At 42.6% G+C, this 26788-nt stretch overlaps 1 protein-coding gene across 4 annotated transcripts in view; it reads left to right on the top strand.

Annotated features, from left to right (window-relative positions):
* The window catches only part of OXR1 (oxidation resistance 1), a 325515-nt gene that overhangs the window by 207994 nt on the left and 90733 nt on the right, over positions 1-26788 (top strand). For all 4 annotated transcript variants that reach the window (XM_033933067.1, XM_033933066.1, XM_033933068.1 and 1 more), the window contains one exon: positions 9644-9769. In XM_033933067.1, coding sequence (XP_033788958.1) covers positions 9644-9769 — 126 coding nt within the window. The remainder of the gene's footprint in view (positions 1-9643; positions 9770-26788) is intronic.

The following is a 26788-nucleotide window of genomic DNA, read 5'->3' as shown; positions in this document are numbered from 1 at the left end:
CGAGCTTTCCTACCCCAACAAAGGCAAAGCACCTTGCTTCAATTTTACAATTGTGTATCCACTCTGCAAACCAATGTGTCTCATGGGTCACAAGGCAAACACTGTTCATGTCACCCCCTTCGCATGACTTCATCTCAGATCAGCTCAGTGGATCCTAGCATCGCAGTGGTCTCAGGCCAAGAGTCCCATCTCTCAAAGAATCAAAGTCACCTCATATCTTCATCAATCTCTTCAGTGGTGGTTGAATCTGACAAATCTCTCCAGGAGATTGCTATTTCACATCCCTCCACATCACAAAGTACTCACAACAGATGTATCATTGTATGCTTGGGGAGTTCACCTTGATAGTCTCTGAACTCAGGGCATGTGGTCTGCTTGAAAGAATAAATTCCACATCAACCTTTTAGAGCTGCATGGCAGTTCACAGTGCTCTCAAAACAGTTCAGGATTGTCTATCGAAGCAATTTCTCTTTGTTCGGACAGACAATCAAGTAGCAATGTACTACATAGCAAGCAGGGAGGAATGGGCTTTCTGTGTCAAGAATCCGAACGAATTTGGAACTGGACAATTCTATATATATGCAAGGCAACGATAAAATAGAGCAGGAAAATAAATTATTTACATTGCCCAACGTGACACGGACAAGAGGACATGGTTTGAAGCTAAGGGGGGACAAGTCCAGGACAAATGTCAGGAAGTTCTGCTTCACGCAGCGAGTGGTAGACGCCTGGAATGCTCTCCCAAAGGAGGTTATTAAGGAATCCACTGTGCTAGGATTCAAGGGCAAATTAGATGCACATCTCCTTACGAGAGGCATAGAGGGATATGGGTGACTAAAATTACATCAGGTGTATACCTGACTGGGCCTCCGCATGGGACTCGATGGACCATGGGTCTGATCCGGAGATGGCAGTTCTTATGTTCTTAATGCCCTAGCTGACAATCTGAGCAAATTTCACCGACCACAAGATTGGTCTCTCAACTCCACATCTTTTCTCTTTGAGGGACTTCTCAGATAGACCTGCTTGTGTCTCCCCACAACCACAAGTTGCCTCAATTCTACTCCAGACAGTTTGTCTCGAAGCAGATGCATTTCTTCTAGATTGAACGATCAAGTGTAATCTCCATGACCTGGATGCATCCTCCTCTTTTCTTGTTTCAGTGTTGGACTATCTTCTCCATTTATCCAACTTCGGTCAGGGCTCATCTCGGTGCTATTAGTGCTTTCCATGCTCCTTTTAACAATAAACCTCAGGCCACTCATCCACGGTTTATGAAAGGACTTTTTAAACTCCAAATCTCCGCTCAAGCCACCTCCAGTTGTCTAGGTTCTTAATATAATCTTAACCAGTCTGATGAAGCTGCCATTTGAATCACTGGCAACTACTCATCCAAAAGTTTCTCACTTGCAAAGTGGTCTTCTTGATCTCTTTCACTTCTGCTTATCACGTGAGTGAACTTCAAGCTTTAGTTTTTGAGCCACCTTTTACAGTATTTCATCATGACAGGGTGGTTCTTAGGATTCATCCTAAATTCTTCCCTAAAGTAGTCATGGAATTTCACTTTTAAGGATATCTACTATACTAGAAATACGATTTTCTCTGTTGTTGTGCCCCTCCTTTGGAATGCAATGCCATCAAACCTTTGATCTGAAAATGCCTTAAACAAGTTTAAGACACTCCTTAAGACATTCCTTTTGAAAGAAGCTTATCAAAACTCCAACTGAATCTCCCAAATAAACATGGGAAAACAAAAACGCTTCTAGGAAGCGATACCCTGTCCTTTTCTTCCATTTTACCCTCCCCTTCTTCCCTTATTTTTATTTATACAATGTAATTTACAAATCTTTCCCTCCCCTCTTTTTCCTTTGTTTCATATCCTTTGTAATCAAATCTTTGTCTTGACCCTCTTCCCCCTACTTCTATAGAGATTTTATTTTCTCCTATACTTAGATTTAACTTTTATTAAACAATTTTTTATTTTCTATTTTTATCTTTTTACTATTGTAAACTGACCAGATACATGTGATAGTCAATATATCAAAATACTAATAAACTTGAATCAATCCATTGTGCTTCCAGTATTTTTCCCAAAGCCTCATTCTCACCCTGAAGAAACAGCTCTTCACACTTTGGACTATAAGTGTGCCTTGGCTTACTACATACAAAAGATTAAGCCACACAGGTCTTCACTTCAACTGTTCATCTCCTTTGACCCTAACAGATTGGGCCTACCTGTAACCAAACAAACTATTTCCACATGGTTAGCATCCTGCATTTCCTTCTGCTATGCTAAGGCTGGGATGCAGCTCGAGTGACATGTTAACAGTACACAAGGTCCAAGCTATGGCAGCATCAGTATCTTTCTTACGTTCCACTTCTATTGAAGATATTTGCAAAGCAACTACTTGGTCCGCAGTTGATACATTCATATCACGCTACTGTCTAGAATCCTATTCCAGATAACATGGTCATTTCAGCCAGGGAATATTACGGAATTTGTTTTCTTCCTAATGGCCAGCTCTCCCTCCATCCCATTTCAGTCAGCTAGGGTGTCCCACATGTGAGTACATTATTTCCCCATATATACAGTAGGCCGCGGCCTATATATAGATTTTGCATACTGGCATAGTGGGCGCGGCTTGCTTAAATGGGGCGACCTATACATGGAGCAATACAGCATCCCCCCCCTTAAATAGCACCTTCACAGGAAATTTCCTTGTGAACCGCCACACTTGCCTCCTCCAAACACGCTGTGCAGGGCAGAAGCAATGTTTGCGATTTAAAGCCTCGCCCCATGCCCTTCCTGATGGCTGCCATTGCGAGAACTGACGGCAGCCAATCAGGAAGGGCGCGGGGCGAGTCTTGAGATCACAAACATCGCTTCCCTGCACAGCGTGTTTGGTGAAGGCAGCCAGCATAGTGGAGATATGTGGGGGGAGGGAGGATATGATGCCTCGGGCGGGCTGTGCTCCGAAAGCATGCAGGCCGCTCGCATTCCTACACCGGGTGGGTGGGAGGGAAGAGAAGATATGAAGCCCTGGGCGGGCTGGGCTCCAAGAGGGCACAGGCCGCTCGCGTTCCTGCACTGAGCGGGGAAGAGAGGAGATGATACCCGAGTGGGCTGGGCTTCGTATGCAGTTTGCAAGAGGTGACAGTTTTTGTACCGCGTATCACGTGAAGCCCAGTTGTCTTTTGGATGTTCTTTTGCTTCATACACAAACTTGTGAGTCTCCTGAAGCAGACCATTTGGGCCGAAACATGCGCCTGTCGAGTCCATGTATGATGAATTAAAGAATAAAAGATTTTGTGAAATATTCAGAGTTCACCAGTCTTTGTTTGCACTTATCCACTCCATCTTGTTTGATTATGGGTAAGAGTAGAACAGGACATGTTAGATGGGATGGGGAGGATATTAGGGATCTGAAATATTTACCATGGGTCTGGAGGAATATAAAAATAATGAATATAAGTAATCCTTTTAGTAGATGTTTCATGGGAATATGGAAAAGTTTGAGGAAAAAACTTTTAGGAAAAGAAAAAGTATTTATTACTCTCAAGATATTACGCCAGGAAGGGAGGGGGGAATTTTCAAAAAGTTTGTTAAGCAAGATCTTCCTTTGCTGAAGCCGTGCTGGCTGGTCCTCATCAGATTGTGTCCATCAAGGTGATCATGATGCGGTCCTTTATCAGCGCCTCTACCATCTTTCCCGGTACCGAGGTCAGACTCACTGGTCTGTAGTTTCCTGGATCTCCCCTCGAACCTTTCTTGAAGATCAGCGTAGCATTCGCCACTTTCCAGTCTTCCGGAATCCTTCCTGATTTGATCGACAGATTGGCTTTTAGTTGGAGCAGTTCAGCTATAGCCCCTTTCAGTTCCTTGATTAGCCTCAGATGGATGCCATCCGGTCCCGGGGATTTATTGTTTTTAAGCTTATCAATCTGCCTGCATACCTCTTCTAGACTGACCGTCAACCCTGTCAGTTTCCCGTCTTCGTTTCTTGCATATTGCCTGTCGGCTTCCGATATGTTGTGTATATCCTCTTTGGTAAATACAGATGCAAAAAATGTGTTCAGTTTGTCGGCGATGGCTTTGTCCTCCTTTAGCACTCCCTTTATTCCATGGTCATCCAACAGCCCCACCGCTTCCTTTGTGGGTCATTGCTCCTTAATATATCGAAAGAACGGCTTTAAGTTTTTTTTACCTCCTTGGCTATTTTTTCTTCGTAGCCTCTTTTGGCCCCTCTTACCGCCTTATGGTACTTGCTTTGATGTTGTTTGTGCTTTTTCCAGTTGTCATCTGTTTTTGACCTTTTCATTTCTTAAACGAAGTCTTCTTGTCTCTGATCGCTTCCTTCACCGCTACAGTGAGCCACGTTGGTTCGTTGTTCTTTTTCTTCTTGGATCTCTTGTTGATACACGGTATATAATATTTTGCGCCTCGGTGACTGTGTCTTTAAAAAGGGACCATGCTTGCTCTAGCGTTTTTACAGTACTTATACTCTTCTTAATCTTCTTCCCCACCATGATTCTCATCCCTTCGTAATTCTCTTTTTGGAAATTCAGTGCCGTGGCCATCGTTCTGGATCGATGTTTTGCCCGTGTCCAGGTTGAAGTGGATCATATTGTGATCACTGCTTCCCAGCGTCCCTTCTACTTCTACATCTTGCGCCGGTCCTCGTAATCCATTTAGAATTAAGTCCAGAATTGCATTTCCTCTCGTATTTTCCTTGACAAGTTGTTCCAGGAAGCAATCGTCTACAGCATCCAGGAACTTGGTCTCCCTATTGCAGCCAGAGGTGCCTAGGTTCTAGTCTATCCCCGGATAATTGAAGTCGCCCATGATAACTGCGTTGCCTCTCTTGCAGTTGCGTTTAATCTCGTCTGTCATTTCTCCATCGGTTTCTTCGGACTGCCCTGGGGGTCGGTAGTAGATGCCGATCTTCATTTCCATTCTATTTGTTCCCGGAATTTTGGCCCATAGAGACTGCCTTATTTTTCGTTTCTGGCATGTTCTTTCTGGTAGACTCAATTCCCTCTTTGATGTATAGGGCAATACCCCCACCTTTTTGACCTACTCTGTTCTAATCTTAAAGAATGTTGTGATCCATATATAGCTACATGCTTACTGATACATTTCAGCATCCCTAAATAACCTTGTCGGTTATCTTTAAAAATTTAGATCTCACAGCGACAGCACAATCAGTGTCATACTCGTAGAAAAGCAATTTTGGTATGCCAGTATATAGTTAAAAGCCAAAAAAAGGGCATATCCTCCAACATTGTTAACTTTTTGCCACCTGGAATTTTATACATCAGCTCATATGACTCAGAAAATTGGTACACTGATCCTTATCTGATCTATTCTTCTTCCCTTTTAAGTGTTAACATTTTGTCTGTCTGTTGTCAAACCAAGTAGCAGTTGGTGCTTTCTGGATAGGTCCTAATATTCCTTCAGGTCCTAATATTCCTTCAGTTCAATCACATAATCTATTGAATGTTATAGAGTAAGTATTTTAAATACAGTAACAGTATAGATATGAGATGTGAGATTTCATGTTGTCTAACAGTATTCAGGCCAAATGATCTTGTTATAACTATTTACAGTTCATAAATTTCTATTCCAGTGCAATAGGTGAGACATTCTAGACAAGACATGGGCAACCTATGGCCGCGGGCCACATCTGTCCCTTTTAGTGTTTTAATGTGGCCCGCTGAAAATTTCCTGCCGGTCCGTGCAGGGCTGGCGAGATCGGTGCATAGAAATTTCCTGCCAGTCCATGCAGAGCCGGAGAGATCAGGGGGGCCCTATGAGCTCGTTTTGCTTCCTAGCAACAGTGTCTTCCTCCCCTCTTTACACCTCTCAGTACTTGCCTGCAGCAGCGCCAGTAGAGTTAGCGCAGTGATTTACTTAGGCAGCTTTGGATCCTTTGCTGAGTCGCGGCCCGCCTCTGATGATGCAACTTCCTCTTTCCTCAGAGGCAGGCGTGACCTATCAAAGGACCCAAGGCTACCTAAGTGAATCACTGCGCTGACACTACTGGCATTGCTTCAGGGAAGGGGAGAAAGCCACTGTTTGAGGCTGGGAAGTTGCTGGAAAATAAAGGGAGAGCTGCTACTGGACCTGGAGGGAATGAGGGAGAAGGAGAGATACTGCTAGATAGGGGAGGAGGGAAAGGGAGGAGTGTTACTGTTGGATAGGAGGAGGAGGGAAAGGAGAAGGGGTACTGTTGGACAGGGGAGGAGGAAAAAAGGAATGAAACAGCTAGCAGGGAGATTAGAGGAGGTGAAGGGGTCAGATAAGGGAAAAGGAAGAGACAGAGGAATGAGAAAGTAGAGAGAGATTAATGCTGGGAAAGGGGTCAGCAGAAAAATAAGGAGAGGGACAAAGATGCTAGATCTGGTGTAGGAGATATAAAAATGAAGAGAGCAGAGAAGCTGGAATGAATCATGTAAAAGGAGAAAGGGGGCGCAGAATAGATGAAAAGGTGAGAGGGGCATAGAAAGAAGGCAGATACCATATGGAAGGAGCAGAGGATAGTCAGTGGATGGAAGGGGCAGGTGCTGGATTGAAGAGACAGAGAGGGCAGATGCTGGAAGGAAGTGAGTGAAAAGAAGATGAAAGCAGAAACCAGAGACAACAATCTGCCCTTTTTTTTGGGGGGGAGGGGTGTGTTCTTTCTTTCTGCCTTAGCCCTTTCTCTTACCATCATCGTTCTGCAGCAGCTGTGAAATGCTGCTCTTGCGTAAATTCGGGGCGCATCAGACACCCCCTCGGTCTCCCGGCCCCTCTGGCAAATTTAAGAACCCATTGTGGCCCACGAGTCAAAAAGTTTGTCCACCCCTGTTCTAGACCTTAGGGTTATTTCCCCTTATTTGCATGAGCTACAGAAGAGATCCATTCCAGGTTTTTCACTCTGCCTCCAGAGTAAATCACAGGCTAGTTTAGCGCCTTCTAGCAGTCTTTTCTTCTGCATCCTGGGGTTGGGCTGCTGGGTGTTTTTCTGCTACGTATCTCAGCGGCTGAGTGGCCTCGGGGGGGGGGGGGTCTCTGCTCTGTCTGTTCCTACTTCCAAGACTGTTTCAGGAGTCCCAGTGGCTGATCTGGACCTATCTGATCTTTTTTGGATAGTTCTGCACTTCTCGGATTTGGGAATCTGTTCTTGAGTGTTGGATCCGCTGATCCCTTTGGGGCATCAGATCCTAGAGATGATCCGACTGTCAGTCGCTTGTTTAAGTTTGAGGCGCTACCGGATCTAATTGCTGCATCTTTACAGGAGTTGAGCGTGGATATCCAGCCCGCTCCTTTCATTTCTTCAACTTCTTTTCCCTGGCTCTGCAGCTTTTGTTCGCGACCTTTCCTGGCATCCGGATATGAGTTCATAGTTTGTAGCAATTTGACTCTTAGGAGGGTCCTTTACGGAATGTTCGGGCTATGTCCAGCTTTCATCCTCAGGTGCAAGAGTGTCCGCAGCTTTTGTGGCAGCTCAGGTGAGATTCTGTGATGGCTCAGGTGACCCAGTGCACCTCTCTCCCTAGTGACAGGACAGTTGTGTTGAAAGCTGTGCAAGACAGCCGGGTGGATGTGGTTCTCCGGAACGTTTTGAACCAGCTATTTAATCATTGGCGCTGTGGTGACTATGTCCTTTGTGGCACGTGTCTGTCTAGCTCAGTTACGAACACCTTTTCCTCAGCTTTTGTTGTCTGAGATATACTATGTGGCAGATGGCTTCTATGACCCTTTGAAGGTGCTGGCAAAGGTGTCAGTTTATTCTATTTTGGCCCGTCAAATTCTCTGTGTTCTGCAGTGGATAAAAGGGAATCCATAGACATCATTTACCTTGACTTCCAAAAAGCCTTTGACAAGGTACCTCATGAACGACTACTCAAGAAGCTGTGGAACCACGGGGTGCAAGGGGATGTCTACCGATGGATCAAACACTGGCTGGCAGGCAGGAAATAGAGGATTGGAGTAAAGGGCCATTACTCAGACTGGCAATGGGTCACGAGCGGAGTTCCCCAGGGATCGGTGCTGGGACCGCTCCTGTTCAATATATTTATTAACGACCTGGAGACGGGGATGAGATGTGAGGTTATTAAATTTGCTGATGACACCAAACTCTGCGGCAGGGTTAGAACCACGGAAGACTGCGAAGACCTACAAAGGGACCTAACGAGACTGGAAGAGTGGGCAAAAAAGTGGCAAATGAGTTTTAACATAGAGAAATGCAAGGTCATGCATGTAGGGAAAAAGAACCCAATGTTCAGCTACAAAATGGGGGGATCATTGCTAGGGGTGAGCAACCTCGAAAGAGACCTGGGGTGATGGTGGACACAACATTGAAAGCCTCGGCACAGTGTGCAATAGCCTCAAAGAAAGCAAACAGAATGTTGGGTATCATTAAAAAGGGTATCACAACCAGGACGAAGGAAGTCATCATGCCTCTGTATCGTGCAATGGTGCGCCCTCACCTGGAGTACTGTGTCCAGTACTGGTCGCCATACCTCAGGAAGGACATGGCAGTACTTGAGGGGGTCCAGAGAAGAGCGACTAAACTGATAAGAGGTATGGAAAACTTTTCATACGCTGACAGGTTGAAAATGCTGGGGCTGTTCTCCCTGGAAAAGAGGAGACTCAGAGGAGACATGATAGAAACCTTCAAAATCCTGAAGGGCATAGAGAAAGTAGACATGGACAGATTCTTCAGACTGTGGGGAACCACAAGTACAAGGGGGCACTCGGAGAAATTGAAAGGGGACAGGTTTAGAACAAACGCTAGGAAGTTCTTTTTTACCCAGAGGGTGGTGGACACATGGAACACGCTTCCGGAGGTTGTGATAGGCCAGAGCACGCTACAGGGGTTCAAGGAAGGTTTAGATAGATCCTAAAAGATAAGGGGATTGAGGGGTACAGATAGAAGTAGAGGTAGGTTATAGGAATAGTCAGGGACCACTTCACAAGTCATAGGCCTGATGGGCCTCCGCGGGAGCGGACCGCTGGGTGCGATGGACCTCTGGTCTGACCCAGTGGAGGCAACTTCTTATGTTCTAATGAATAATGACCAGACAACATTATAATGTGTCAGATTTGAAATGTGTATCCTGCCGGAGCTGGTATTAGACAGCGAACGTGAGCTAGGATTTAACAGAGAGAGGAAAAGTCTTTTTTGTTTGTTTATTTTGTTTACACCACAGCGCCAGTGTGGGTAGGAGAGGGCAAAGGGGGGTGGGGTGGGTGAAGAGGCTATAAAATAAACCCACCAGGATGTTTGAGAAAAAAAACAACAACACCCAATTGGGCAGGAAAATCTAATCAAAAAATCGATTCAGTAGACTGAATCGAATCGGATTTTTCTTTCCTGAATCGGGCAGCACTACTCGAGAGGCAGAGTGAAAATCCTGGAATGGATTTCTTCTGAAGCTCATGCGAGTAAGGGGAAATAACCCTATAGTCTAGAATGTCTCACCTATCTCCTGGAAAACAGCTTACCAGGGTAAGTACATAATCTCATTTTAATTGTTCCTGATTCTAAAGAATCAGATGTCCAAGATGCTTGGTTCGTTATAGAGTGTAGTATGTTTGTTTATAGTGAATATAGATTTTGTAGTTGTTTATGCTTTGGGATTTTTCTTGTACTTCTAGATAACTACACGAGAAGACGTGAATTCAAAGCAGGCTGCAAGTATCAAAGTTGAGCTGGAGCCTGAATTGTTTCGACCAAATCTCAGTGATCCTAGCGAACTTTTACAAACTGAGCAAATTGAAAAGGTGAGCATTCTCTATGCTACTTTTGATGCCAATTTGGAGATTAGAAGATTGTATGTGGCAATGCATGCTTTTTAGTCTGTACAACACAATGGAAGTCCTAATGAATTGTTCAAAAGGGATTGTTCATTTGTTTGACAACAAAATAGCTTCATGAAAATTCAACAGAATGTGGTGAAGCATGGGCATTTCAAAAATAAATAGACATCAAGTTAAAAAATGAGCAACATCAAACCAGGGATTCTAGAGTTATTTCTCCAAATATAGCCAAGTTCATTTCTGTAGGAGTAGATCTGGCTGCAAAATAACTCTCCAAAAATTTAACAGAATGGAGATGAAAATCAGCATGTGAAACAAACTGTTACGATAGCAATTTTGAAATGCATGGAAAACAAAAAGGAGAATGTTATAATACCCTTGTATTGGTCTAGGGAGCAACCAAACCTCAAATACTGTGTGCAATTCCAGTCACTGCATCTCAAAAATGATATAGCAGGATTAGAAAAGATACAGAGAAGGGCAACACAAATGATAAAGGGGATGGGATGACTTCCCTATGAGGAAAGGCTAAAGCGGCTATGGCTCTTTAGCTTGGAGAAGAAGCGGCTTAGGGGAGATATGATTTAGGTCTATAAAATACCAAGTGGAATGGAATTGGTAGACAAGAATTGCTTGTTTATTCTCGACAAAAATAATAGGACTAGGGGCATGCAATGAGGCTACTAAATAGTAAATTGAAAACAAACTGAAGAAAATATTTCTTCCCTCATTGTAATTAAACTCTGGTATTTGTTGCCAGAGAATGTAGAGAAAGCAGTTAGTTTAGCAGGGTTTAAAAAAGCTTTTGAATAATTTCTTAAAAGAAAAGTAAAATCCACTTTCTAGGATAAGCTGCATAAAATCTTTTTTACTCCTTTGGGGATCTTAACAGGTACAATTTCTAAGTTTTATTAAAGACAAAAAGAAAAGTGCAAAAACCACACTTATTTAAAGTGTGCATACATACTGACAAAGATCAGGAAATTGCATAAATTCAACTTTTAACTCAGTTTCTTGCACATGGTTTTGAAAGATTGTCAATGTTTGCCAAAATAGCTTGTGGATAAGTGTACTGTCTGCCTGATGAAGTGGTCATAGGTGCATTAAGGCCTGCAATAATATGCTGGGGATCCAGGATATATCACTGCGGGGAGGCCAGTGAAATGACCGTGCAGGACCTTGTGGATGCAAAAAATTAACCAGGATGTCGCATTCTTCCATTGAAATTTCACATACATGACCAATCCACCAAGAATTGTCATATATGCAAGCTAAGTATTGTCCAGGTTAAAAGCTGGATGCTTGAAAGGTAGGGAGATGTTCACTATCAGACTCTAAGACATTGGCAATGAATGAGCTGGTGTCACTTGAAATTTTGCTAATGCAAAGTCTAGCAGTGTCTATGGGCTTAAATTGGTGATTTTCTCTTGTTCCAGCCACTCTGTGGCCCATACTAAACCTTTGCTCCTTCCCTTATTTCTTCAATATCTTCTTTAGCAATGAAGAAAAATTTGATTCCCGAGACAGATTTATCGCAGAATTCAAATAGATTCCTTGGTGTCAAAATTTGGTTATTGAAAGGACGTTGTAAGCTAGCATGGGCAGCTAAACGCTTTGCTGTTCCCCCAATCCTGTCACATGGAGATTTGCCATGGCTTGTGCCAAAGAAGTTTCACTCAGCAGTAATTTGAAAGTCAGTATCATGGCTGCAGAGGTTAATGAAATTCTTGGAGTTTTTATATTGCACAGCAGAACCATCACTAAAGTAGTGAATATGGCTTAAGACAGACAAGACTTCCTTCAGATGCATAATAATCTTCCTCAAAAATGCATGAACAGCAATAATGTCTATCCACTCTCATCTCTAATTCTCCCTCCTACCAAACTTTCAGGAAGTCAATCAAAACATCTCTTTGACAAATATCTCTGACTCCCGCCCTCCTTGTAACTCTACTTTTAACTATGCCTTGTACCTCCCACCTTCCTGCACCTCCCACCTACCTGCCTTCTCCCTACCTGCACCTCCCACCTACCTGCACCCGACTTCCTAAGCCATGCCGATTGACTTGTTTATAACCTCTCTATCTTCTTCTTGCCTGCTCCTGACTCGCTAAGTTATATTGATTGATTAACTTATTTGTAAATTTCGCTGTAGATGTACAGTCTCTTGTCATGTAAACCGCTCTGAACTATTCTGGTACTGCGGTATACAAAAATAAAGTTATTATTATTATTAATATTGGGTTGCAAGTAGTCACTGATCATGCATAGGCTTTGGAAATCAGGATTTCAGAAGTAGACAACGAAGGGGTGTAATGTTGCTTGGCTATTTTCCCAGTGAATCCCCTGAACGATGAAGGAATAATTTTCAGCAAAGTCTATCAAAACAATAGCATGCCCCTCCTTTACATTTGCTCTCAGTTCCTTCAGATAATCACTTTGGTACTTGGAAATAAAATGATGGCTGGTCAAATTAGAAATTTTTCCAATTAATTTGGAAGTGAAGTCCTCTATGGATAACTAAGAGCATAAGAATTGCCGCTGCTGGGTCCATTGTGCCCAGCAGTCCGCTTGCGCGGTGGCCCTTAGGTTAAAGACCAGTGCCCTATTTGAGTCTAGCCTTACCTTCATATGTAATTGTTTCAGCAGGAACTTATCTGACCTTTTCTTGAATCCCTGGAGGGTGCTTTCCCCTATAACAGCCTCTGGAAGAGCATTCCAGATTTCTACCACTCTCTGGGTGAAGAAGAACTTCTTTACTTTTGTATGGAATGTATCCCCTTGTAACTTTAGAGAGTGCCCTTTCGTTCTTTCCACCTTGGAGAGGATGAATAATTTCTCTTTCTCTACTAAGTCAATTCCCTTCAATATCTTGAATGTTTCGATCATGTCCCCTCTGTCTCCTCTTTTCAAGGGAGAAGAAGCCCAGTTTCTCTAGCCTCTCATTATATGGCAACATCTCCAGTCCCTTAACCATTTTTGTCGCTCTTCTCTGGACTCTTTCAAGTAGTACTACACTTCTCCCTCAGTATTCGCGGGGTTTAGGGGCAGAGCCGGCCCGCGAATATTGAAAATTCATGAATACCTTTGCGGCCAGCTCTGACTCACCCCGCCTTCACCTCCCCACCCCCGGCATCCCCAACCTTTTTTTTTTTAATGAAACGCTGCATCCTGGACCTCCTCCGATCTTACCTGGTAGTCTAGCGGGCTTTCGGGGAAGGAGCGATCTTCCTACGCTTCTGCCCTGTGCAGATCACTCATACAAAATGGCTGTGGGGAGTCCCGTTGTAGTCTTGAGAGACTACGGGAACTCATGGCAGCCATTTTGTATGAGTGATCTTCACGGAGCAGGAGCGTAGGAAGATCGCTCCTTCCCCAAAAGCCCGCTAGACCACCAAGTAAGGTCGAGGGAGGTCCAGGATGTAGTGTTTCGTTTAAAAAAAAAAATTGCAAATAACCAAATCCGCAGATACTGAAACCGTGGATTTGGTGGGAGAAATGTATGTCCTTTTTATGTATGGTGACCAGTGTTGGATGCAGTATTCAGGTGAGGACGCATCATTGCCTGGTACAGCAGCATGATAACCTTCTCAGATCTGTTTGTGATCCCCTTCTTAATCATTCCTAGCATTCTATTTGCCCTTTTCGCCGCCACCGCACATGCACAGACAGCTTCATTGACTTGTCTACAAGTACTCCCAAGTCCCTTTCCTGGGGGCTCTCTCCGAGTACAGCACTGGACATTCTGTATTTGTGCATATGATTTTTGTTACCGACATGCATCACCTTGTTGAACCTCATTTGCCATTTTGTGGCCCATTAGAGATATTTGAATCTGAAAAACAATGAAAATTTGCATAAATACATAAGGCCATATTTTTTGAATGGTCATATCTTCAGCTTCACTTAATTGTAAAGGCTCGTATTGCAAATCTTGGAAGTACCTCATGGTACATGTCTGCTGGTAAAGTTGTACCCTCAGCTGACTTACCTACCAGCAGTAATATAGAGCCAAACTGTGTCAAAAATTTTTGTTTAGGAATTTTTTTGCCTACTTTGCTGACCTATAGAAATGGAAGCACGTTCGCAAAAGATTTCAAACTTGGCACAGAAACTTGCCCCAAGGTGTTGTACCAAACTGCAAAATTTCAGACTCCTAGGTAGTTTCCGTCTGCCACAGTGCTTAAGTAAAGTTGGCATTTTAGGTAACTCGAGGCAATTTGAGATAGATCCCCAAAATTTTGCAGAGTTTCATTTGAGACCCTAGACAACAGACCTGTAAAAATTGGTTGGATTTCAAGGTGGTCGAGCGTGGGCTCCTGGTCCACTTGACATGTAACGACTCACTTGTGACCTGGTATTGGCCACTATTGGAAACAAGATACTGGGCTTGGTGGACCTTTGATCTGTCCCTGGATGGCAGTTCTTATGTTCCTATCAACAATAAATAGTGCTAGCTGTATATTAACTAGAAAATCAGTTCATAGGAAATATTAATAAAAGTGCTCAGTGCTCCTATTCCAAGGTCATAACAAAGACCAATAGTAATAGGAGCCATCATAGCACCATATTGTTCCTAGTTTTCTTTACAGCAAAAAAGAGAACCCTCGTAAATTGTATAGCCAATAGAAGCCTAATCAAGATACTACTGAAAAATTGGCTAAACCTCTTTAAACCTGAGACGATAAGTCTAACAATATAATTATTCTCTGGAAGAACACCGGGGTTAGAATAGAGGACATCAGTATGAGTCAGCCATAAATCGGAGGAACCTCTGGCTCAGGCTAAATCTCAAAGGTGACTAGCACCAGACATACAACTAGATGAGAATTGCCTCATACATCATGTAGTCCATAATCATCTCCCGTGAACAAAATAGTTATATTTCCAAATGAAAAATTGCAGGCTTAACACTCAGGAGAAAGGGGGAATAAAGACATCACAAACAAATAACCCTTGGAAGACTAGACCAACACAATAAATACCATAAATAATAATAAATAAGTGAAGTGTATGAATGGTGATTAATAATTTACACATGCATGATTCTAAGTTATAATAAATACATACATTGGCATTAATAAATTAGTGCATAACATCTGATAAAATTAGTGCATGACATCTAATAAACAATTCTTACTAAATAAATATCCATTGAAGAGAAATGTGCAAGGACCCTGAGATGAATAAATTAAATGCTATAAATACTATTAAATACTATAAAAAGATCATGTATTTATGAAAAGTGCCAGTGCAAAGATTCCTATCTCTAACAGCAGCAAAATCTAACTGAAAAACTTCAGACATCAAATGAATGTGCCTGAAAAATAAGAGTCAAATGAGGTAAAGTGCAACTGCTAAAGTGCAAAGGCTAAGGTGTCAAAAGTGCAAGCACTAGGATAAAAATAATACCACTCGTATCACAAAGCTGCTATAAATAATAGAGCACCAACACTACAAAATGCTTCCGGGGTTCCAAAACATTACAAACCCCAAACGCATACACACACAACACCACTCAAACCATATACATATCACCACTGAGTGTAATGTTTTGGGACCCCGGAAGCATTTTAGCCTTTGCACTTTAGCAGTTGCACTTTACCTCATTTGACTCTTTTATTTTTCAGGCACATTCATTTGATGTCTGAAGTTTTTCAGTTAGATTTTGCTGCTGTTAGAGATAGGAATCTTTGCACTGGCACTTTTCATAAATACATGATCTTTTTATAGTATTTTATAGTATTTATAGCATTTCATTTATTCATCTCAGGATCCTTGCACATTTGCACATTTCTCTTCAATGGATATTTATTTAGTAAGAATTGTTTATTAGATGTCATGCACTAATTTTATCAGATGTTATGCACTAACTTATTAATGCCAATGTATGTATTTATTATAACTTAGAATCATGCATGTGTAAATTATTAATCGCCATTCACACACTTCACTTATTTATTATTATTTATGGTATTTATTGTGTTGGTCTAGTCTTCCAAGGGTTATTTGTTTGTGATGTCTTTATTCCCCCTTTCTCCTGAGTGTTAAGCCTGCAATTTTTCATTTGAAATATAACTATTTTGTTCTAGGGGGATGATTATGGACTACATGATGTATGAGGCAATTCTCATCTAGACGTATGTCTGGTGCTAGTCACCTTTGAGATTTAGCCTGAGCCAGAGGTTCTTCCGATTTATGGCGGGCTCATACTGATGTCCTCTATTCTAACCCCGGTGTTCTTCCAGAGAATAATTATATTAGACTTTTCGTCTCAGGTTTAAGGAGGTTTAGCCAATTTTTCAGTAGTATCTTGCCTAGTTTTCTTTGACATAATTTTTGCACAATATAACACGATAAGATAATAACAATTCATCGAAATGCAAAAATAAAACCTCAATCACTTATCTGTTGAATTGTATCTCCAGGAACAGATGCAGTGTGAACCTGGTTCATAAAAAATATCATAACTCTTAACGTGCGAAATGTGAAAATAAAATCCATACTATTTGTGAAGTAGAGGCACCTGTAACAACAATCTATGCACTCCGTCCAAACATTTAACATTAAACAACTTCTTCTGCTTTCATAGGTTTAGCGACTATTGCTACTATCCGACCCGATTCACAAAACTGCCCACTGCATATTTTCCCAATCCGGCCATGCAAATATGTAAAACCCCATGCAAAATAGCCAAGCGATTGATTCACTAACATTTGCTTGGTTGTTTTGCATCGGGATTTACAATTCTAAAACCCGACTGCTGTAGACCTGTCGATAACTGTACTGCAATATCAACGTTGATTGTGGCAAGATCCACTAAGATAAGTGTTGCCTTTCATAAGAACATAAGAATTGCCGCTGTTGGGTCAGACCAGTGGTCCATCGTGCCCAATAGTCCGCTCACTTGGTGGCCCTTAGTTCAAACACCAGTGTCCTGAGTCTAGCCTTACCTGCGTACGTTCTGGAGGGTATTTTCCCCTATAACAGCCTCCGAAAGAGCGTTCCAGTTTTCTACCACTCTCTGGGTGAAGAAGAACTTCCTTACGTTTGTACGGAATCTATCCCCTTTTAACTTTAGAGAGTGCCCTCTCGTTCTCTCTACCTTGGAGAGAGTGAACAACCTGTCTTTATCTATTTAAGTCTATTCCCTTCATAGGAGATAGTGGAACTACTGCAGCAAATTTGCAATCTATCCCTGAAAACAGGCATGATCCCGGAGGACTGGAAGAAAGCCAACGTTACGCCCATCTTTAAAAAGGGATCAAGAGGCGACCCGTGAAACTACAGACCAATGAGTCTGACCTTGGTTCCGTGGAAAATGGCGGAAGCACTGATAAAAGAAAACATCGATGAACATTTTGAAAGAAACGAACTTCTGATAACCAGCAACATGGTTTCTGCAAGGGGAGATCGTGCCAAACAAACTTATTGCACTTCTTTGAAGGAATTAACAAACGGATGGACAAAGGAGACCCCATAGACATCATATATCTAGATTTCCAAAAAGCCTTTGACACCTACTCCGGAAACTGAAGAGCCATGGGGTGGAAGGAGACGTACATAGATGGATCAGAAACTGGTTGGCGGGTAGGAAACAGAGGGTAGGAGTGAAGGGCCACTATTCAGACTAGAGTGGGGTCCCGCAGGGCTCGGTGCTCGGGCCGCTGCTATTTAATATATTCATAAATGATCTAGAAACAGCGACGAAGTGCGAAATAATAAAATTTGCAGACGACACCAAACTATTTAGTGGAGCTTGGACTAAAGAGGACTGCGAAGAATTGCAAAGGGACTTGAACAAACTAGGGGAATGGGCGAAGAGATGGCAGATGAAGTTCAAAGTTGAGAAATGTAAAGTATTACATGTGGGAAACAGAAACCCGAGGTACAACTATACGATGAGAGGGATGTTATTAAATGAGAGTACCGCCGACGGCACAGTGCGCAGCGTCTGCTATGAAGGCAAACAGAATGCTAGGCATAATCAAGAAGGGTATTACAACCAGAACGAAAGAAATTATCCTGCCATTGTATCGGGCGATGGTGCGTCCACATGGTACAGATGATACCAAGATTTGTAACAGAGTAGACACCGAAGAGGGAGTGGAAAATATGAAAAAGGATCTGCAAAAGTTAGAGGAATGGTCTAATGCCTGGCAACTAAAATTCAATGCAAAGAAATGCAGAGTAATGCATTTGGGGATTAATAATAGGAAGGAACCGTATATGCTGGGAGGAGAGAAGCTGATATGCACGGACGGGGAGAGGGACCTTGGGGTGATAGTGTCCGAAGATCTAAAGGCGAAAAAACAGTGTGACAAGGCAGTGGCTGCTGCCAGAAGGATTCTGGGCTGTATAAAGAGAGGCGTAGTCAGTAGAAGAAATAAGGTGTTGATGCCCCTGTACAGGTCATTGGTGAGGCCCCACTTGGAGTATTGTGTTCAGTTTTGGAGACCGTATCTGGCGAAAGACGTAAGAAGACTTGAGGCGGTCCAGAGGAGGGCGACGAAAATGATAGGAGGCTTGCACCAGAAGACATATGAGGAGAGACTGGAAGCCCTGAATATGTATACCCTAGAGGAAAGGAGAGACAGGGGAGATATGATTCAGACGTTCAAATACTTAAAGGGTATTAACGTAGAACAAAATCTTTTCCAGAGAAAGGAAAATGGTAAAACCAGAGGACATAATTTGAGGTTGAGGGGTGGTAGATTCAGGGGCAATGTTAGGAAATTCTACTTTACGGAGAGGGTAGTGGATGCCTGGAATGCGCTCCCGAGAGAGGTGGTGGAGAGTAAAACTGTGACTGAGTTCAAAGAAGCGTGGGATGAACACAGAAGATTTAGAATCAGAAAATAATATTAAAGATTGAACTAGGCCAGTTACTGGGCAGACTTGTACGGTCTGTGTCTGTGTATGGCCGTTTGGAGGAGGATGGGCAGGGGAGGGCTTCAATGGCTGGGAGGGTGTAGATGGGCTGGAGTAAGTCTTAACAGAGATTTCGGCAGTTGGAACCCAAGCACAGTACCGGGTAAAGCTTTGGATTCTCGCCCAGAAATAGCTAAGAAGAAAAAAAAAAAAAATTTTTAAATTGAATCAGGTTGGGCAGACTGGATGGACCATTCGGGTCTTTATCTGCTGTCATCTACTATGTTACTATGTTACTATGTCACATCTGGTGTACTGTGTCCAATATTGGTCGCCGTACCTTAAGAAGGACATGGCGTTACTTGAGAGGGTTCAGAGGAGAGCGATGCGTCTGATAAAGGGGATGGAAAACCTTTCATATGCTGAGAGATTGGAGAAACTGGGTCTCTTTTCCCTGGAGAAGAGGAGACTTAGAGAGGATATGATAGAGACTTATAAGATCATGAAGGGCATAGAGACAGTAGAGAGGGACAGATTCTTCAAACTTTCGAATAATAAAAGAACAGGAGGGCATTCAGAAAAGTTAAAAGGGGACAGATTCAAAACGAATGCTAGGAAGTTCTTCTTTACCCAACGTGTGGTGGACACCTGGAATGCACTTCCAGAGAAAATTATATAGGGCAGAGTACCGTACTGGAGTTCAAGAAAGGATTGGACAATTTTCTGCTGGAAAAGGCGATAGAGGGGTATAGATAGCGGATTACTGCACAGGTCCTGGACCTGTTGGGCCGCCGCGTGAGCGGACTGCTGGGCACGATGGACCTCAGGTCTGACCCAGAAGAGGCATTGCTTATGTTCTTGAATGTTTCGATCATGTCCCCTCTGTCTCCTCATTTCAAAGGAAAGAGGCCCAGTTTCTCTAATGTCTCACTGTACGGCAATACATCCAGTCCCTTGACCATTTTAGTCGCTCTTCTCTGGACCCTCTCAAGTAGTACCGTGTCCTTCTTCATGTACGGCGACTAGTGCTGGACGCAGTATTCCAGGTGGGGGCGTACCATGGCCCGGTACAGCAGCATGATAACCTTTTCCAATCTGTTAGTGATCCCCTTATTAATCATTCCTAGCATTCTGTTTGACCTTTTTTTAGTCACTGAATATAATGTGTGTGAAGGGGTTTTTTTATTGGCTAATTTTTTGATATACATAAACTTAAAATTTAGGCATCATATCACAAGAAATGTGTAAGGGATTGTTAGGAAGTGGTGGGCATTAGTGCTGCCCAATTCACCATTTTGAATCAGGTGAATCGATTCGAATCGATTCAATTTTTTAAAAATTTGGCCTCCCAATTCGATGACCGACCTTTCCCACATGCCTTCCTAAAGCAGGAGTGGCAGCGCTGCCTCTTGCTGGCCGTCTGCTGTCGCTCCTGCTTGAGGGGGGAGGGTCAGTCGGATAGTCCTGCATATTCCCCCAGCTTCCCCGCTCTTACCTTAAGCAGCTAATACGGCAGCATGCAGGATCGCTGGTGCTATAGCGATCCCTGCAGCTGTCTGTCGTCCTCAGCAGCACGTTCTCTCTGCTATGGTCCTGTCCCTCCTCTGACGTCTGGACTTGGAATGGTATAAATCATATGAGGTCCTAAGATCTGACATCTACAGTATATTATGATATGCCCACCACTTTTTTGAGTAGTTTAGATACTCTGAAAGAAAAAAAAATTGTGATTATTTTTGCTAAAAGAAGGTTTTTAGAATGGTGTTGAAGAAAGTTTATATTTAACAAGTTATAATAGCATCAAATATATGATAAATATTTATGAAGAATTATTATTAACATCTGAGTCACCCAATTTTTGCTATAAAGGTAACTGTGTTACTGACAGACATGTCTACCTGGATTTTTTTTTTCCTGTTTTTTTAATAGCACAAAGATAAATCTAAGATAAGTTGTGGTTTTTCTATATACAAAATGTGCTATTGCATTGAAGCTGAAAATATTTTAAGTTAGTTGAAAATATTGAATGCCAAGCTACTAAGTTCTAAATCTGTGACTAGTAGTGGTTACATTTATTTGCACAAGATTTGTTATTGAAATTGAAGCTGCAAATGTTCTGCATTTTAGGAAGCTCCATGTTAGTGATAGACAACATAGAAATAATATTTATTACTTAAACACTGTTGAAATACTTGGTGAAAAAAGAAGAAAAATTATAAAAATATAAACTCATACACAAAAATATTATGATTAGATTTTGAGTTATATTTAACTAATGTGAAGGTTTTTTTACCCATGAATGATACCTACCACCACCTTACTTTCACTAGAGAATTCTATGGGGCTCATAATAAAACAAAAATGTCTAAAAAGTGGCCTAAATGGGTAGTATGATGATCAAAAAGCCTGATCGTCCAAGTACTACCCGTAATTAAAGCTGGTTTTAAACGTATCTAAAACTAGCTTAGGCTTTTCCCCTGCCTCTAAATGCATAGAGCGAAAGGAGGCGTTTTTAGAGGAGGGGAAAGGGCGGGAGGGGGACCGACCTAGATATAGGCATACAGCAGGTATAACCAAAAGTATAGGCAGGTTGTCTAGTCGGCATTTACACGTTTTGACTTATACCAAGTCAAAATAGGTATAAGTGCCAAAAAAGGGGCTGCTGAGCTGATGGCGGCTGGCGCGATCAGCTCAGCAGCCCGGCAACCTACCCATCCCCCTACCGCAACCATTGGAGCAGGAGAGATGCCTCATCTCCCCTGCCGCAATAGCGATACCACCAAGTGCTGCCAAACGCAGTACTTGGGATCTCTAAAGCGGCAGGAGAGATGATCCATCTCCTGCAGCGATCTACCCTTCCCCCCCCCCCCGATCCAATCGGGCCAGGAGAGAGCCCAAGCCCTCCTGGTCCCGCTAACAATGATCGGTGCAAGAGAGAGCCCAAGCCCTCTTGCCCCAGCGAGCCGCGACCCCTCCTGGCCACGCAACCCCCCCATACAAGATCGGGCAGGAGGGAGCCCAACCCCTCCTGCCTAGGCGACCACCCTATCCCCCACCCCCACAAGATCCGGGCAGGAGGGTTCCCAGGCCTGATTGGCCCAGGTGGCACAAACCCTGCCCACAGGTGGGGCCTGAGGCGCCTGGGCCAACCGGAATATGTCCTGTAGCCTTAGACACCTCCTGTGGGCCAGGCCTTAGGCACATGGGCCCAACCCACCCCGGTGTACCTTTTTAAAATGACCCACTCATTGGGGCTGACCTACCCGCCGCTGCTCCTGCTCACTGCCGTTGCTCCTGCTCACTGCCGCTGCTCCATGCTCATTGCTGCTGCTCTCTGTTGGTCGCCGGTGCGCCGCAACGATGGGAAGGGCCAATGTGCAGTGATTGCATGTCGCCAGCCCACAAGCCTTCTCCCGACGTCAGAACTGACGTCGGGCGAAGGCTTGTGGGCCGGCAGTGTGCAATTGCTGCACACTGGCCCTTCCCTTCTTTGAGTTGCACCACAGCGGCGGTGGACCAGGGCCAGAGGAGAAGGAATCGGCGGAGGGTAGGCAAGTTTCAGCGCGCAGTGGGGGAAGAAGGTAGTTTTCGGTGCAGCTGGTAGACAAAGGACAAAGGCTGGAAGGCAGTGAAGGCAAGGAGGCACAAACTCGGGACATGGGAGGGAGGGAGAACGAAGGGCAAAGGCTATAAGGCAGTGAGGGGCCACGAACTCGGGACATGGGAGGGAGGTAGAACGAAGGACAAAGGCTAGAAGCCAGTGAGGGGGCACGAACTTGGGACATGGGAGGGATGGAATAGAAAGGGACAATTCTTAGGTCCGAGTGAAGAAAGGAAGGAAGGAGACTCATGAAATCACCAGACAACAAAAGTAGGAAAAATTATTTTATTTTCAATTTAGTAATCAAAATGTGTCAGTTTTGATCATTTATATCTCCTGTGTGTATTGTGTGTATATGAAAAATGAAATGAACAGCCTGGCAGGGAAGGGGAGACAGGGTGCAGAGCCTGGTATATATTAGTACACAATTTGGTTCAGAATGTTTTTTTTCTGGTTTTCCTACTCTAAATCAAGGATGCGTCTTATGGATTGAAAAATACGGTACCTGTTACCTTCAAGTATACTTCATTCACTTCAATCAAACCTTCTTACTGTTTCATCTGTAAGATATGTTCCTTATGCTTCTACTAGAGAGCGTATTTTTTCAGTTAATGATTCACAAATTTGGAATGCACTTCCTGATCACATTAGGTCAGAAAATAATTTAGAAGTTTCAAGCTCATTTAAAATTTAATATACCGCCTAATCAGCCTTCTAGGCGGTAGACACTGTCTTAAAAACATATATGAGATAACAACAGTGGCGTACCTAGCACATGTAAAGCAACACTTTCAATTGGTGACTACTATGATTGTAGGACAATGTAGTAATAAAGTTTTGCAGAAAACTATGTGAGACAAGTATCGACTCTGAATTTACTCAAAAAGAAGGAAAAAGCCTCAGAAAAAGGCCCTCCCACCGCCACAAAGGTGGATATCAAGGTGGTTAGACGGTAACCTCACAGGCAAAACCTTCGTTAAAATGAGTGTTTGAGCAGAAAAACTTGTGCTTCACATATACAAATTTGTAGATAGAGGAAAAACCACTTATCTTCAACTGATCGGCACACCGACGGAGGCCAGCGTTTCACCGACAAGCTGCATCAGGGTGTGACCCGACCAATCAGTCTGCAAAACAAAGAAGAATAAAACAAAAAGAACTTAGACAGTTTCTCAATGAGTTTTAACTTCTTAATATTAAATACTAGCAAGTACCTTGAAAGAGCGGAAACTACCGCTTCAGAAGAGTCCAAAAAGATGGCTTCCATGGGGCGGCTCTGGAATTCTGAAATTTAAATACCCCCGGTGTGAACGTCACTACCGGAAATAAATTGAAAAAAGACGTGACAGCTGAGAAGAAAAAAGACGTGACAACTGAGAGAAAATCTGACAAGATGAACCAGTGCTACGGACCAGCAAAAGCAAAAACATGCATTTTTTATTTTATTGTATTGTATTGTTTTTCATTTTTTAAAAATTTCAAAGAAAAACTTTAATTTTGAGAATTTTTGTTTGCTTTTCTCTTTTTTTCTTTTTTTCTCTCTTCTTTCTTGAATTATTTGTCCGTAAAATCGTATGTGATTGAAAAGGACCACTGCCAAAAAGATATAAAAAGATGTGAAAAAATGTTTTTATAATTTTTTAATAAAAAGCGTTCCATTCGAGTCTTTGATTTAAACCGACAGGTTCTTCGCTGTTTAGTAGGTGGATCCAAAATTGTTCAGCACGTAGTAACTGAATCTGGCACTCTAAGTGCGGCAAGTGTTTGACGTGTGCCATCACTATTGAGTTTTCAGACAACTTTGTACACCCAGGCACAAGGAAATTTTATAAACTCAAACACTTGACTACATGTTCCACAACGTTCGTGGTATATGTGATTTTCTGCCCCTGTTTGAAAATCTATGTAGGGCAGACCACACGCACCCTGAGAAGACGCATTACTGAACATAAGAGTTGTCTTCACAACAACAAGCTACAAGCTCCCCTTGTTGTACACTGTCTTGAACACAACCACAGTTTTGAAGATTTACGGTGCTTTGCCATTGATCATATCAAGGAAGGAACTTTTAACCGCCAGATTCAGTTACTACGTGCTGAACAATTTTGGATCCACCTACTAAACAGCGAAGAACCTGTCGGTTTAAATCAAAGACTCGAATGGAACGCTTTTTATTAAAAAATTATAAAAACATTTTTTCACATCTTTTTATATCTTTTTGGCAGTGGTCCTTTTCAATCACATAAGATTTTACGGACAAATAATTCAAGAAAGAAGAGAGAAAAAAAGAGAAAAGCAAACAAAAATTCTCAAAATTAAAGTTTTTCTTTGAAATTTTTAAAAAATGAAAAACAATACAATACAATAAAATAAAAAATAAAAAAATGCATGTTTTTGCTTTTGCTGGTCCGTAGCACTGGTTCATCTTGTCAGATTTTCTCTCAGTTGTCACGTCTTTTTTCTTCTCAGCTGTCACGTCTTTTTTCGATTTATTTCCGGTAGTGACGTTCACACTGTGGGGGTATTTAAATTTCAGAATTCCAGAGCCGCCCCATGGAAGCCATCTTTTTGGACTCTTCTGAAGCGGTAGTTTCCGCTCTTTCAAGGTACTTGCTAGTATTTAATATTAAGAAGTTAAAACTCATTGAGAAACTGTCTAAGTTCTTTTTGTTTTATTCTTCTTTGTTTTGCAGACTGATCGGTCGGGTCACACCCTGATGCAGCTTGTCGGTGAAACGCTGGCCTCCGTCGGTGTGCCGATCAGTTGAAGATAAGTGGTTTTTCCTCTATCTACAAATTTGTATATGTGAAGCACAAGTTTTTCTGCTCAAACACTCATTTTAACGAAGGTTTTGCCTGTGAGATTACCGTCTAACCACCTTGATATCCACCTTTGTGGCGGTGGGAGGGCCTTTTTCTGAGGCTTTTTCCTTCTTTTTGAGTAAATTCAGAGTTGATACTTGTCCCACATAGTTTTCTGCAAAACTTTATTACTACATTGTCCTACAATCATAGTAGTCACCAATTGAAAGTGTTGCTTTACATACATTGGTTTTCAATATATCTGTGTTTCTGTACCTAGCATATGTGACACCCGGGGCCCATCATTTTTTGACACCCCCCCCCCCCATCTATATGAAAAATATATTTTTTAGTAACAATCCACATATCGCACAACAAGAGTGTACCTAGGAAAAGGCAGCATCTTAAACACTGCAGTGAGCACTAGAACACCAACACATACATTATAAAACTAAACAAGCCAGATCCCGCACAGTCAATTGATCCTGCAATCAATGCCAACTGAAAACTATGTCCTTTTCATACATACAGAACAGAGATACACCCTAGCCCAATATGGAATAATCACAAACTAAAAATAGAAATATGTAGACAAAAGTTAAACTGAACCGCCAAGAAACCAGACTCTGCATACAATGCAACACCACAACACCACAAAAACAGTGACACATGTCCCCTAATACTGTGCAAAATATAAAGACAGTAGATGTAAATTTGAAAAAACTGATACATAACAATCACCACTTTACAAATTAACAAATAAAAATAAAACAAATAATGAGAAATAAGAAAATACCATTTTATTGGACTATTCCATTTTTCAATTAGCTTTCAGAGGCCAAATCTTTCTTCAGAACAGTACAGTATACTGCTGTTATGCTATTCTGTCCTGAGGAAAGGGGTGTAGTCCAATAAATTGCCTTATTTCCATTTCCTATATATAAACTTTTATCAATACAGTTACAATACTACTTGATTCTAAGTAAAGCAACAAAAAAAATCTTTCTACCTTTTGTCGTTTCTGCTTTAATCATCTTCTCTCTCTTCTTTCTATACAGCGCTTGTCCTCTCTCCCTTCCATGCAACATCTGCCCTCTCTTTGCCCCTTCCATTTACTACCCACACTCCCTTTGCCCCTTCCATCTACCGTCCACCCTCTCTGTCTTCCATATGCCATCTTCCCTCTTTCTCTGTCCCTTCAATAAACTGTATATCCAGGGTCCCTTCTCTTCTTTGCACATGATTCATTTCAGCTTCACCCCCTCTCCATTTTTTCTGTCTCCACCCCCTCCCCTATGCTTTGGCATCTCTCTCTTTCTCTTCTCTTTCCTTCCTTCCTTCCCACTCCACACCATGGTGTGGTATCTCTATCTCCTTCCCTTCTCTCCCCCCATGCCATGGTATCTCTTCCTCCCCCACCATGGTCTGGTATCTCCTTTCCTTTCCATCCCTCCCATGGACTTGGCATCTCTGGTTCCTCTCCCTTGTCTTCCTTCTTCCTTCTTCCCTCTCTCTCCCCAATTGGTGCAGCAGCATTTTTCTCACCCCCTTCCCTGTGCAGCAGCAGCATTTCTCCCCCTTCCCTGTGCAACATTTCTTCTCCCCCCCCCTTCCCTGTGCAGCAGGAACATCTCTTTCCTGCCCAGCATGTCTGGCCAGTTCCCCTGCTCAAAGCAGCAGGCGTCTACACCTCACACGATCCGCGGCTG

Source organism: Geotrypetes seraphini, chromosome 2, assembly GCF_902459505.1.
Source record: "Geotrypetes seraphini chromosome 2, aGeoSer1.1, whole genome shotgun sequence".
Classification (NCBI taxonomy): domain Eukaryota; kingdom Metazoa; phylum Chordata; class Amphibia; order Gymnophiona; family Dermophiidae; genus Geotrypetes; species Geotrypetes seraphini.
The sequence above is the reverse complement of the archived record's forward strand: the minus strand, read 5'-3'. Positions and strand labels throughout refer to the sequence as shown.